The following is a 14,995-nucleotide window of genomic DNA, read 5'->3' on the forward strand; positions in this document are numbered from 1 at the left end:
GTTTTCCAGAGGGGTTGTACCAGCTTGCATTCCCACCAACAGTGTAGGAGGGTTCCCCTTTCTCCACATCCCCGCCAACATCTGTCGTTCCCTGACTTGTTAATTTTAGCCATTCTGACGGGTGTGAGATGGTATCTCATTGAGGTTTTGATTTGGATTTCCCTGATGCCGAGCGATGTTGAGCACTTTTTCATGTGCCTGTTGGCCATTTGGATGTCTTCTTTGGAGAAATGTCTGTTCATGTCTTCTGCCCATTTCTTGATTGGATTATTTGTTCTTTGGGTGTTGAGTTTGATAAGTTCTTTATAGATTTTGGATACTAGCCCTTTATCTGATATGTCATTTGCAAATATTTTCTCCCATTCTGTCGGTTGTCTTTTGGTTTTGTGGACTGTTTCTTTTGCTGTGCAAAAGCTTTTTATCTTGATGAAATCCCAATAGTTCATTTTTGCCCTGGCTTCCCGTGCCTTTGGCAATGTTTCTAGGAAGAAGTTGCTGCGGCTAAGGTCGAAAAGGTTGCTACCTGTGTTCTCCTTTAGGATTTTGATGGACTCCTGTCTCACGTTTAGGTCTTTCAACCATTCGGAGTCTATTTTTGTGTGTGGTGTAAGGAAATGGTCCAGTTTCATTCTTCTGCATGTGGCTGTCCAATTTTCCCAACACCATTTGTTGAAGAGACTGTCTTTTTGCCATTGGACATTCTTTCCTGCTTTGTCAAAGATAAGTTGACCATAGAGTTGAGGGTCCATTTCTGGGCTCTCGATTCTGTTCCATTGATCTATGTGTCTGTTTTTGTGCCAGTACCATACTGTCTTGATGATGACCGCTTTGTAATAGAGCTGGAAGTCCGGAATTGTGATGCCGCCAGCTTTGCTTTTCTTTTTCAGTATTCCTCTGGCTATTCTGGGTCTCTTCTGGTTCCATACAAATTTTAGGATTATTTGTTCCATTTCTTTGAAAAAAGTGGATGGTATTTTGATGGGGATTGCATTGAATGTGTAGATTGCTCTAGGTAGCATTGACATCTTCACAATGTTGATTCTCCCAATCCATGAGCATGGAACGTTTTTCCATTTCTTTGTGTCTTCTTCAATTTCTTTCATGAGTATTTTATAGTTTTCTGAGTACAGATCCTTTGCCTCTTTGGTTAGATTTATTCCTAGGTATCTAATGGTTTTGGGTGCAATTGTAAATGGGATAGACTCCTTGATTTGTCTCTCTTCTGTCTTGTTGTTGGTGTATAGGAATGCCACTGATTTCTGTGCATTGATTTTATAGCCTGCTACTTGACTGAATTCCTGTATGAGTTCTAGCAGTTTTGGGGTGGAGTCTTTTGGGTTTTCCACATACAGTATCATATCATCTGCAAAGAGTGAGAGTTTGACTTCCTCTTTGCCGATTTGGATGCCTTTGATTTCTTTTTGTTGTCTGATTGCTGTGGCTAGGACTTCTAATACTATGTTGAAGAGCAGTGGTGAGAGTGGACATCCCTGCCGCGTTCCTGACCTTAGGGGAAAAGCTCTCAGCCTTTCCCCATTGAGAATGATATTCGCTGTAGGTTTTTCATAGATGGCTTTTATGATATTGAGGTATGTACCCTCTATCCCTATACTCTGAAGAGTTTTGATCAAGAAAGGATGTTGTACTTTGTCAAATGCTTTTTCTGCATCTATTGAGAGGATCATATGATTCTTGCTCTTTCTTTTGTTAATGTATTGTATCACGTTGATTGATTTGCAGATGTTGAACCAGCCTTGCAGCCCAGGAATAAATCCCACTTGGTCCTGGTGAATAATCCTTTTAATGTACTGTTGGATCCTATTGGCTAGTATTTTGGTGAGAATTTTTGCATCCATGTTCATCAAGGATATTGGTCTGTAATTCTCTTTTTTGATGGGGTCTTTGTCTGGTTTTGGGATCAAGGTAATGCTGGCCTCATAAAATGAGTTTGGAAGTTTCCCTTCCATTTCCTTTTTTTGGAACAGTTTCAGGAGAATAGGTATTAATTCTTCTTGAAATGTCTGATAGAATTCCCCTGGGAAGCCATCTGGCCCTGGGCTTTTGTTTCTTGGGAGATTTTTGATGACTGTTTCTCTATTTCTTCCTGGTTCAATTTTGGTAGTTGATACATCTCTAGGAATGCACCCATTTCTTCCAGGTTATCTAATTTGCTGGCATAGAGTTGCTCATAATATGTTCTTATAATTGTTTGTATTTCTTTGGTGTTGGTTGTGATCTCTCCTCTTTCATTCATGATTTTGTTGATTTGGGTCATTTCTCTTTTCTTTTTGATCAGTCTGGCCAGGAGTTTATCAGTCTTGTTAATTCTTTCAAAGAACCAGCTCCTAGTTTCGTTGATCTGTTCTACTGTTCTTTTGGTTTCTAGTTCATTGATTTCTGCTCTGATCTTTATGATTTCTCTTCTCCTGCTGGGTTTAGGCTTTATTTGCTGTTCTTTCTCCAGCTCCTTTAGGTGTAGGGTTAGGTTGTGTATTTGAGACCTTTCTTGTTTCTTGAGAAAGGCTTGTATTGCTATATACTTTCCTCTCAGGACTGCCTTTGCTGTATCCCAAAGATTTTGGACAGTTGTGTTTTCATTTTCGTTTGTTTCCATGAATTTTTTTAATTCCTCTTTAATTTCCTGGTTGACCCATTCATTCTTTAGTAGGATGCTGTTTAGCCTCCATGTATTTGAGTTCTTTCCGACTTTCCTCTTGTGATTGAGTTCTAGTTTGAAAGCATTGTGGTCTGAAAATATGCAGGGAATGATCCCAATCTTTTGGTACCGGTTGAGACCTGATTTGTGACCTAGGATGTGATCAGTTCTGGAGAATGTTCCATGGGCACTAGAGAAGAATGTGTATTCCGTTGCTTTGGGATGGAATGTTCTGAATATGTCTGTGAAGTCCATTTGGTCCAGTGTGTCATTTAAAGTCTTTATTTCCTTGTTGATCTTTTGCTTAGATGATCTGTCCATTTTAGTCAGGGGGGTGTTAAAGTCCCTCACTATTATTGTATTGTTGTCAATGTGTTTCTTCACTTTTGTTATTAATTGCCTTATATAATTGGCTGCTCCCATGTTAGGGGCATAGATACTTAAAATTGTTAGATCTTCTTGTTGGATAGACCCTTTAAGTAGGATATAGTGTCCTTCCTCATCTCTTATTACAGTCTTTGTTTTAAAATCTAATTTGTCTGATATAAGGATCGCCACCCCAGCTTTCTTTTAGTGTCCATTAGCATGGTAAATGGTTTTCCACCCCCTCACTTTCAATCTGGGGGTGTCTTTGGGTTGAAATTGAGTCTCTTGCAGACAGCATATGGATGGGTCTTGTTTTTTAATCCAATCTGATAGCCTGTGTCTTTTGATTGGGGCATTGAGCCCATTTACATTCAGGGTAACTATTGAAAGGTATGAATTTAGTGCCATTGTATTGCCTGTAAGGTGACTGTTACTGTATATTGTCTGTGTTCCTTTCTGATCTATGCTGCTTTTAGGCTCTCTCTTTGCTTAGAGGACCCCTTTCAATATTTCTTGGAGGGCTGGTTTCGTGTTTGCAAATTCCTTTAGGTTTTGTTTGTTCTGGAAGCTCTTTATCTCTCCTATTTTCAGTGACAGCCTAGCAGGATATAGTATTCTTGGCTGCATATTTTTCTCGTTTAGTGCTCTGAAGATATCTTGCCAGTCCTTTCTGGCCTGCCAGGTCTCTGTGGATAGGTCTGTTGCCAATCTAATATTTTTACCATTGTAGGTTACATATCTCTTCTCCCGAGCTGCTTTCAGGATTTTCTCTTTGTCTCTGAGACTCGTAAGTTTTACTATTAGATGTCGGGGTGTTGACCTATTTTTATTGATTTTGAGAGGGGTTCTCTGTGCCTCCTGGATTTTGTTGCCTGTTTCCTTCCTCACATTAGGGAAGTTCTCTGCTATTATTTTCTCCAATATACTTCTGCCCCCCCCTTCTTCTTCTGGGATCCCAATTATTCTAATGCTGTTTCGTCTTATCGTGTCACTTATCTCTCGAATTCTGCCCTCGTGATCCTGTAGTTGTTTCTCTCTCTTTTTCTCAGCCTCTTTATTTTCCATCATTTGGTTTTCTATATCACTGATTCTCTCTTCTGCCTCATTTATCCTAGCAGTTAGTGCCCCCATTTTTGATTGCACCTCATCAATAGCCTTTTTGATTTTGACTTGGGTAGATTTTAGTTCTTTTATTTCTCCAGAAAGGGTTTCTCTAATAACTTCCACGCTTTTTTCAAGCCCGGCTAGTATGTTTAAAGTCATGATTTTGAACTCTAGGTCCGACATCGTAGTAATGCCCGTATTGAGTAGGTCCCTGGCTGACGGTACTACCTCTTGTTCTTTTTGCTGAGGTGATTTTTTTCTTGTCATTTTGTCCAGAGGAGAATAGATGAATGAGAGAACAAAATGCTAACAGGTGAACAACGTCCCCAGCAAATATACTGTATACAAATCAGAAAAGACCTGAAACCAGGGGAAAAGAAAGGGAAAGAAAGAGAAAAAAAAAAAGATAACAAAAACAGAGCAATACAAAAAAAGCAGAATATTATCAAATATGATCAGGCTAGTGCATAGATCAGTGCCACACACTAGATTTTGGTCGTATTGTGGTCTGTTAGAAAAATGTGCCTCCTGAAATTTTAAAGGAAGAATGACATATATGTACAAAATAAGGGTTGATACAGGGAAGGGATGGAAGATGACTGTAAAGATGAAAATTATAAAAGATTTTATAAAAGGAATTGATAAGTTTGAAAAAAGAAAGAAGAAGATTTAAAAAAAAAAGGGAGAGAATGTGATCAGGCAGGAGACTAGAACAAAGTCATACACTAGTGATTTAGGGTATATTTTGATCTCTTAGAAGAAACTGTATCTCAGAATTTTAAAGAGAGAACAACTTATATATATATGCCAAAAATAAGGGTAACTACTATGAAGGGATAAAATATGACTCTAAAAATGAAAAAGAAAAAATGTTTTTTTTTTTTTAAAAGGGATTGATAAGATGTTGGTTGAAAAAGGGAAAAAGAAAATAAAAAAAAAACAGTTAAAAAAAATTAACTTTGATGAACTAATGAATCATGGTAAAAAAAAGCCATGAATTCTATGTGCAGTATTCCCCTAGCGCTGGAGTTCTCCCTCCTCCTTGATCAGTAAACTTGGTCTTGGCTTGCTGGCCGTTCGGGCTAAGCTTCTGGGGGGAGGGGCCTGTTGCCGTGGTTCCCAAACGTCTTTGCCGGAGGCGGAATTGCCCCGCCCTTGTCGGTCTGGGCTAAGCAAGCTGCTCGGGTTTACTCTCAGGAGCTTTTGTTCCCTGCAAGCTCTTGGTACAGCTTTGGAGGACCAGGGCGAAAATGGTGGCCTCCCAGTCTCCACCCGGAGGAGCTGAGAACTCGGGGCCCGCTCCTCAGTGTGCCCCCAGAGAAAAGCAGTCACTCCCGTCTCCCTGGTCTCTGGCCGCACTCCGTGCTCACCCGGCCTGTGACCGAGCGTTTCTATCTCTGGCACCCGACCCCGTGTGGAGTCTCCAAACCCAGGAGATCCCTGCAGTGCGCTCCCGCGCCGCTCCTCCCGGGGGAGGAAGGGGAGTCTCCCCGGCTCTGCCGCTTGTTGGGTCCCTGCTGGAGGAGCAGTGGCCCGACTGGGCCGCGGATCACAGTTTATGGCCACCCCGAGCTGAGAGCCCGCGCCTCCCCCGCTCCGATACCTGGGAGCTCTGCCGCACTCAGGCACCCCTGGTCTTTCTGTGACCCCGAGGGTCCTGAGACCACACTGTCCCGGGAGGATTCCACCCACCCCCCCCCACCCCCCGCTTAGCCACTGCAGCGACGTCCCTCAGCGGAGCCGACTTCTAAAAGTTCCGATTTTGTGCTCCGCGGCTCTATCACTTGCCAGAAGCGGCCGACGGAGGCCCCCTCCCCCGCCGTCTATCCTTCCGAATATTGCCTCGGATTCACTTCTCCGCGCGTCCTACCTTCCAGGATGTGGTCGCTTCTCTGTCCAGAGAGTTGTTGCTACTCTCCTCTTCGATCTCCTGTTGAGTTTGTAGGTGTTCAGAATGGTTTGATTCCTATTCAGCTGAATTCCTGAGACCAGACGAAATCTAGGTCTCCTCCTCCGCCGTCTTGCCTGTTGTGAGCAGTGTTATACCTGCCCTTTGGTAAACGTATATGTGCATTGGATTGGGTCACAGGGTATGTATATGTTTGGCTTTAGCAGAGATTGTCACTTTCCCAAAGAGATTGCATCACCAGCAGTGTATTAAAGTTCTAGTTGCTCCACATTCTCAGATACTTGGTGTTTTCTTTTTTATTTGACATTCTGGTGGGTATGTAGTAGTATCTCATTGTGGTTTTAATTTCTGCTTTCCTGATGACTAATGATGTGGGGCCAGTTTACTTCCCAAAATAGTAATTTCCTTTTAATAAGGAAACATTGGCTTGATTGGGGTTCCCTAGCTGATGTCACTTAAACAATCTTTTTGGTTTCTATCTTATCACTTACTATTTATGTGTGTAATACTTCTGGGGGGCGGTCTGTTGTTATTACTCCCTGTTGGTTTCAAGTGCTAATTGGGGTTTTGTTGTAAACATTGAGTCGGGTGGCTTTGTGTTGATACTGACTTTTATTTTGATTTCAGCGACCCAGCCCAATCCAGCTTTATTCCCCTCCTTTTATACTGGCCCCAATCAAAGACAAGCAGACGGAGCTGGGAGAGACATTTGGGGAGGCGAGCCAGAAATACAACGTGCTCTTTGTGGGCTACTGTCTGTCTCATGACCAGCGCTGGCTTTTGGCTTCCTGCACTGACCTCCATGGGGAATTATTAGAAACTTGTATTGTAAATATTGCTTTACCAAACAGGTGAGGAGCCTTGGTGTTTATGCCACATATAAATTGATGCTGTGCCTTTCCTCAGATAATGAGTCATTCTGATTTTCCTGTCTAAATGCAGTGGGTGCTGTTTGGGTGGGCTTTTTGGAATTTTCTGGGTTTTGTCTTGCTAAGTGATAACTTTGACTCATTTGGGGCCCCTTCCTCACTTCTTTCCTTTTTAGATCACGGAGGAGTAAAGTATCTGCACGTAAAATTGGACTACAGAAGTTATGGGAGTGGTGCATAGGTATTGTCCAAATGACATCTCTACCCTGGAGAGTTGTAATTGGCCGACTTGGGCGGCTTGGCCATGGGGAGCTTAAAGGTGAGAGATTCCTGAAGCAATCAGTACAGGAAACAAAGGAAAAGGGTTAAGCTAATGTCCCTAACTGAGCTGAGGGAGAAAATTATAGTTGGTAGTAAGAATAAAGCAGATTTATATTTTCTGATTCTTTTAAATGTAGTTTTAAGTGCAGTTTTTAAACTTCTCATTATCAACAAAACTGTTTACCAAAGAAAATCTTTAAATACTGAACCCCAATATATAAGACAGGAAAAAGAATGTTTTATTAATATAAAAGTGATAGTAAATTAGAACTTCTAACGTTTATTTATGTACTGAGTCAGTGAGATCAAGTCAGTTTTAACACGAAAATTCAAATGAGAAATTATGGATGATAGAAGTCATATATAAGAATGGACTTCTGTTTCTTTATTTTTGGTGATTGATGGTGATATAGTTTGTATTTATTTTGTGTTTGTGTGTTGGTGGCACAAGGGCACAAGGGCAAGATAATCCTGATTTATAAGGACAAGTAGTTGTAAATTGGAACAGTCTTTATTCACATTGCCACTGTCTGATAGACTTCAGTCTGGACTCTTAAGAGAGCAGACTTTTTAAATTGAATCCCCAAATCTACCTACCAACTGCTAGTATTTCCCGTCATAAATGTAACAGTCACAAAGCACTAAAAGTAATGAACAGCACAGCTGACCACTGGCAGCAGTGTTGCCTGGCTTTGAGCCAAGCTCGTTTGCTATCTTACTATAGCTACTTTACATGAGCAGTATGAATAGTTCTAGATTATTTTTTTAAAGCCTTATTAATCAATGACACATTTATAAAAAGTTCAGTATATACGTATAGATGGGAGGTTTTGTTTGTTTGTTTTCCTCAGGTCTACACAAAAGCAAAAAGCATATGCCACAAATTAGCTTGGTGGTTTTGTGCATTCAAGTATATTAGAGCAGAATCAGCAAACTTTCTATGTAAAGGGCCAGGTAATACATATTTTCAACTCTGTGGTCCAGCTTGTCACTGTTGCAGCCTCTCAACTCTGCCATTGTAAAGTCAAAGCAACCACAGACAACACCTAAGTGAATGCATTTGGCTCTGTTCCAGTAAAACTTTATTTACAAACACAAGTGGTGAGCAGGATTTGGCCTGCAGACCATAGTTTGTGGAACCCTTGCATTAGAGTGCATGTATTGTTTCTTTGCATGAAACTTATATCAGGTATTTGTGGAACCTCTGAAATAAAACTCCTGATACAGATACAACATACATTGTAGCAAGTGCTCGAGTAAGTTAACATATATTATGTTATGTAAGTATTAAATATAAGTGTTTTCTTAGGAATCTATTGTGTGCAAAAAATTTTTTTACTAATTAAATAGAAAATATTAACCTTTTCATTTATAAGTATGATATTCTTTAAAAATGAGTCTTGTATTGGTGGCCTGGAGGTCTGATGCACTGGGGGATTCATCATTTCATTTCTGCCAGAATCCCTATCCCATCTCTTGGTATGCCTTATAGTCACTCTTATCTCTTAAAGGGTTTGAGCTGCTTTTAACCCTTGGGAAAAGTTAGAATATAATAGAAAAGAAGAGAGGATAAAAATGTAGCCTACTAGTCTAGTCACTTGCTGTTTCGGACAGTTATTAAGGCCATTGCCTTCCCGTGTGTGTGTGTGTGTGTGTGTGTTTTATTTTTTAGCAGGGGCACACTCTTCTTATCTCTTAGGGGAATGGAATATAAGTGTGACTGATCCCATCAGAAGGTTGAGAGACAATGTCCTTTCAAGGGACAGAGACACCGAGAAGAGCCTAGTGTACAGGAGATCAGTTTACTGATCTCCATTTCGTTCCTTTGGAGACTTGAGGTCTGCGCCACGCAGCTTTTCTGTGGGACAGTATCATATGTGAGCCTACAGATTTCAGAGTCGACTGTGTGTTTGTTTTTTATTACCAGAGTATTTGTGATAAAATACAGATTCTGCTTTTCCTTTTTAGGTGGTTTTAAATACAAAACTCATGCCTGTTTGATTTTTCTATGGCTTTTAAAAATACATTCTTCATGTCTTTTATTTCACTTTTAAGTTCAGCCATTTCAGTTTAAGGTTCTTTAGGAATATGAAATAAGAAACAATTGTTCCTTTCACCTCTTTAAGGGGAGAACAGTGTGTTTGAAAAAACTACGTGGAAATGGAAACCTGTAGCGGAGTGGCCTTTCCTCAGGGGGACGGTGGGGTGGGACACGGGTAGCGCGTGCTGCTGCAGGAGCATGGCACGCTCCGTGTGCGCGGGAGGTCACAGAGAAGACGGAGTCCTTCCCCACTGCCAGAGTCACGTAACCCTCTATAGTTCTCTGAGGACACACAGTGCCTTTATGTGGAGGCAGTAAACAAATATCAGAAAATGTGTGCCAGCGTTTTAATCTGGAACAATTAGTGTGACATCATCTGGAGCATTTCACTCACACCCATTGTTTATCAGCTCTCTTGGGCCTTCTAAGAAGGGTTCCCCTTATTTCTGCACTGCCTTTCATGGAAACAACCAACCTACAACAGTAAATAGAACTGAGGTTTGCCTCCAACTGTGCATTCTTCTAAAGAAAAGTGCTGATGGGGGTGGGGGGTGGAGGGGCAGTGAAAGAACCAGACCTGGAGAAAGAGGAGGAGAAGAAAGGATAGAACAGATTGGCCTCATCATCAAAAGCATTTGAAGCACCTAAATCTATGTGGGTCTGTGCTGGACTCTCCCAGCTCATTTCAGACATGATTTCAGTTGACAGAATAGTAAGCCTTTGTTTCTTTGTTAATGAAGTGTAAGAGAGGTCAAGTAACATTTTCTTTGTAGCAAGAAGGGGAACCTGTGTAAAGCCTTATTCCCTTTAGGGCCAATCCTGGAAATTCAATTACCAGGCAAATCTGGTAAAATGCTTAAACCTCCTATCAGTATGAATTTCTAAAGACTGTGTATGACTGTGATATTTGATTTCAGATTGGAGTATCCTCCTTGGAGAATGTTCACTACAGACAATCAGCAAACGGCTCAAGGACGTGTGCCGGATGTGTGGAATCTCTGCCGCAGACTCTCCTTCAATCCTTAGTGCCTGCCTGGTTGCCATGGAGCCCCAGGGGTCCTTCGTAGTGATGCCAGGTAAATCTCTTCTTGTCAGTTTCATTAATGAGCTGTCACGTCTGTTCAACTCACTCAAACTTAAGTCTACAGACAAGTGTAGAATAGATCTTCATTACGTTTGTGAGAGAGGATTGTACTTAGGGTTCAAAAATGGAAATTTGGTCTCTTCCAAGGGGAGGGGTTATGTGATTTTGTTATCTTTGTTGACCATCATTTGGAAGAGAGCCTAAGACTGAGAGCTTTTAGGGTCATGGCCAGTTACTGTGACCCCGATTGTTGTTAGTGTATGAGGATCGCCCTCCAGAAGCCCCTAAAGGGGCCACTACTGTTGTGATACGTATTTGAATATCCTTTCGAGGACAGATATTTGACAATCTCTAAGCAGCCTCGAGAGGATATTTGAGTCTTTCTGATGTGGCTGAAGGTGAATGGTGAGACAAATAGAGAGGTGAAGTAGTTAGTGCAGTGTCCGGCCCGGGGTACGCGCTCAGTAAATGGGAGCGCTAGTGCGTGGATAGCCACAAGATTGTGGCCACAGAATTTTTTAAACATTAGCAACTAAGCTATTTTGTAATTTTATAATTAAGCCATTTTCTAATTTTCTACCTTTTTTAGCCTGCTTTTATCCTTCAGCTATATCTCTGATCAAATGGGACATCCTATCCACTGACTTCCTATGAAAATCAGTAGTGATGTGTGAGAATGAGCTTGTTCACCGTCAGCCCAGTGAGGGGCAGATGTCCGGTGCTGGCCTCATTAGACCCTAGGTTAATTGTTGCCTGCACCATTTGGACATACCTCATAACTTCTTTGTTATCTGTCCTCTTCGTGGTGTGGGGATAATCGTTGTACCTCGAGGTAGCTGTAGGTGACTGAATAAGATGCTGTCAGTGAATACAGAGTTTAGCACAGAATCTGGCAGGTAGTAAGCACTCAATGCTAGTTATCATAGCTACTAGTTGAATGATACCATTTCTACAGAATTGTATCATTTAGGATAGTCCTTTATAAATTGTGAGCAACCACAGGAAGGAAGTGGGAGATTTATTTTTAGAAATGCTTCTTATCTAAGTAATTAAAACATATTTGGTGGGCACAGTCCAGTTTTATCTTAACCTTTCCCATATGACATGAGGCTTGGGTTTTCATAGCTGTATGCTCTGAGTCTTGTTTTTTTTGAAGATAAACAGTTAGGTGGAACTTTAAATGTGTATCCATATGAGCAGTTGTGTCACACACTTGTCTGTCCAGCTCAGGTCCTCCTAGAACTTCATTTCTGGAGTTGTTTACTGATGCACAGAAGGGAACTGATACAGTTTTTTCTTCTTCTTTTTTTTTAAGATGCCGTCACAATGGGTTCCGTTTTTGGCCGAAGTACCGCTCTAAACATGCAGTCATCTCAGCTGAACACCCCTCAAGATGCTTCCTGTACACACATCTTGGTGTTCCCAACATCGTCAACCATCCAGGTGGCTCCAGCCAACTATCCCAATGAAGATGGGTTTAGCCCCAACAATGGTGAGTGTGGAAAGCCATGTAAGGATAGAACTCAAATTCTCCAGCAAGACGCAGAGCTGAAGTATTGGAGTCAGTGGGCTGCTGCATGTGTTAGAATAAACAACATACAAAATATGAAGAGGGGATTGAAGGTTGGAGAATCTGTTTGGTTTTGAAGGTTCATGGACACTATTACCAAGACCAAATAAGTATTTTCCTTTCTTGTGTAATTACTTTTCTACTGTTTTTCCCCACAGGCAAAAATATATCTGGTTGGTAGTGTCCGGCACACGGGGGCCGCTCTTTTAGTAAACAGTTGCTGATCTGATTTGAAATGTATGCAGATTCCCAGGCAGTGTGAACTCGCTCCTGTCTTTAGCTGATCATTGGGAATCTAATTTGCTTCAAAACAACTCCTCATTTGATTATTCTTAATAAATTTTTTTGGTTTGGTTATCTCTTAAGGCATTTGTTAAGTAGTGATGACTTATAAACTAAAATGCCCAGTATTATGTAGCCATTTGCATTGTTTTTTGAAGATTTTTTAATAACTACCCGCATTTACTCCTGTTAGAGGGGGAGGGTAAAAGGGTACTAAATTTTATAGATAGTGTGATCAAAGTGGAGTTACGGTACGAGAAAAAGAGTTGTAGCAAAAATGTTCACAGTACTTGTATTCTGGGTGGTAGTGTTCCCTTTTTATTCTTTTATTTCCAAATTTTCTGCTGTGTGTGTACCTTACTTTTATAATGTGGGAGAAGATTTCTTAATGAAAACATCATGCTTTGATCTGCTTTTGGAATAGGCCTCCAGTTTCAGGGCAAGTTCACACCTATTAACATGTATTAATTCAGCCTCCAGGATTTTAGATGCTAATTGGATGCATAGATGGAGTCTGCTGTTTTCTAGGATGGTGTCAGTTTTAACTTTGTTTAATAATTAAATTGCTTCTTTAGCTGTTTCGCCATCTTTTTATGTGCCTTCTTCGGAAGCTCTACAGAGTGTGGAGTTCTGTTTTATGTTCTTTATTTCTCCAGTCTGTTAATACTTCACATTAGAAGATCACTGAAGAGAACACAAAATGCAAAAACAGTTTTCAGTGCCTTGCACCCAGTATGCACACGTTAATAAATCTTACTAAGTTGCTAACAGCATGTGCTTATAACAGTCATGGGCCAACAAAACAGAATATTGTTTAAGTTGTGGATATGGATTATTTTTTAAATTTTTGTGCTTTTTCTCCCTTCTTTCTAGATGACATGTTTGTTGACCTTCCATTCCCAGATGATATGGACAATGACATTGGCATATTAATGACTGGGAACCTCCATTCCTCTCCCAACTCCTCCCCAGTTCCTTCCCCAGGCTCTCCTTCTGGAATTGGTGTGGGCTCTCACTTCCAGCACAGTCGGGTAAGGATGATTTCAAGTATGTTGTTAAAACAACCTTGGCCTTCAGGGAAAATAATCCTCTGGAAGGGTGATTGCCTCTTTACTTCATGCACCGTTCTTCTTAATGGTCGTCTTGGTCCCTGGTACCAGAGAAATCAGTGTGGAAAAGTGACTCTGTAGTTGTTCTGTTTTGATTGAAGGCACGAATTAGAAAGAAGTGGATTATTATTCCTGAAAATGTTCCTGATGAATATGTTTTTTATCAGAAGAATAGTCCTATTGTAGCAGGAAGGCTTTTTTGCAATGACTGTTTTCTCCGCAAAATTTAGTTTTGGTTGCCATCTCCTTTCCGGTTATTTATTTTTTATTTTTTTTGCCAAAATAGTGGCTTTTCAGAGGCTAGTTCGACAACTCTACTTACTTAACATGTAAAGTGACTGTCTTAATTGAAGAACACATTGTTGATGGTTGATTATTCTGAAATGAGCTTTACTCTTTCTGTTTCTTGTCATGGTGCCTTGATTTATATATAGTTCCAGTCTTTTCTGTAGCCAGGTTTTGAAATGGCAAGGGCCCACGAAAGGTTGATTTTGGAGAAGTGTCCAGGTTGATGACCCAGTATTAAGGAGACACATCAGAGCTGATAACTAGTTTCATCTTTAAATATCCCAAAGATATTGGAGGTAGATTAACAGGATCGAAGAGTTAAAGGTTTTGCTGTAGCCTGTGTTAACTTTGTTTAAAAGCTAGATGATTCATGCCTTACCACTCTTTTGTACCTTTTATTTAAAATATTGCGAGATTGAGCTTTAAGACATAGAAAAATGGCTCCGTCTACTATGTTAAACTGGGCAAGCATAAACAACTCTGCTCACTCTCATTTAAAGACAGAGCTGTAGTAAGAGGACTTAGGTTTCTGTCCTTGGGACTCTTCGTTGCCAGCCTGGAGTTCATTGAGGGCCAGGCAAGAGAAGGAAGATTTAAAATGTTAGTCACAGAGCAGATAAAACCAGGGAAGAGCTACTCGGTAGATTTACCCTCATGTAACTGCCTATCCCCCAGTCCTCCTTTCTAGAAGGAAGAGCTCGTTAAGTGTCTTTATTTCCTCCATAATCATTTGCCAGTTAATGACAGTTTATTGCTTCTTTGGAGATTGTTGTGATAGGAACCAAGATCACAGATTTTACGTTAGGTAGTTGATGTTTTAATTTAGGATTAAAGTGAATTCTAGAGGCAAATAGCATAGCAACTAAGAACGCATGCCCTGGAGTTTGATAGATGTAGTTCAGAGTTAACAGCTGCACGGCTTCTAGCTTGGTGACCTTGACCAAGCTTGCTTGATCTTTCTCAGCCTCACTTACCTTATCTGTGAAATGGAAATAATAGCAACCACCTTTCAGTGCCCATGGTTGCACTTTAGCTTATCCAGGAACAAAGAATTGGTCTTTGAAGGGTCATGTGAGTTTTGTAAGAAACAGAGCTTTGCTGTACTTTCTGCCTTTCTTGGAGCCTCAAGCCCTGAAGTCTGAGATTGAATGTCATAGTTTAAATAGCACTGTTCTGAACACCTGCAGCCAGGTGACCCCTGAGAGGCTTTCAGTAGTTCCTCTTTCTGAAGCATTAAAGATTCTTTGATATCCAGTTAAGGCATTACAACAGGGGAAAGAACTTGTTAAGGGTGGCAGTAAGTTTTTATTTTTTAACCAGCTCAGAATTAATACAACTTGATGTGATAGTTGAGGATTCATTTTTTCCTCCAAACAGAAGGCCTTTGAAAACACAT

The 14,995-nt window shown here is 40.7% G+C and overlaps 1 protein-coding gene across 2 annotated transcripts in view; it reads left to right on the plus strand.

Moving 5' to 3' along the window:
• The window catches only part of MED13L (mediator complex subunit 13L), a 301,400-nt gene that overhangs the window by 279,466 nt on the left and 6,939 nt on the right, over window positions 1–14,995 (plus strand). For both annotated transcript variants that reach the window (XM_028116491.2, XM_028116492.2), the window contains exons 24-28: window positions 6,663–6,886; window positions 7,081–7,223; window positions 10,184–10,342; window positions 11,666–11,842; window positions 13,076–13,233. In XM_028116491.2, the coding sequence (XP_027972292.1) occupies window positions 6,663–6,886; window positions 7,081–7,223; window positions 10,184–10,342; window positions 11,666–11,842; window positions 13,076–13,233 (861 nt within the window). The remainder of the gene's footprint in view (window positions 1–6,662; window positions 6,887–7,080; window positions 7,224–10,183; window positions 10,343–11,665; window positions 11,843–13,075; window positions 13,234–14,995) is intronic.

This window comes from Eumetopias jubatus, unplaced genomic scaffold, assembly GCF_037043125.1.
Source record: "Eumetopias jubatus isolate StellerSeaLion01/CBP00866 unplaced genomic scaffold, mEumJub1_p1.0 scaffold_16, whole genome shotgun sequence".
NCBI lineage: Eukaryota > Metazoa > Chordata > Mammalia > Carnivora > Otariidae > Eumetopias > Eumetopias jubatus.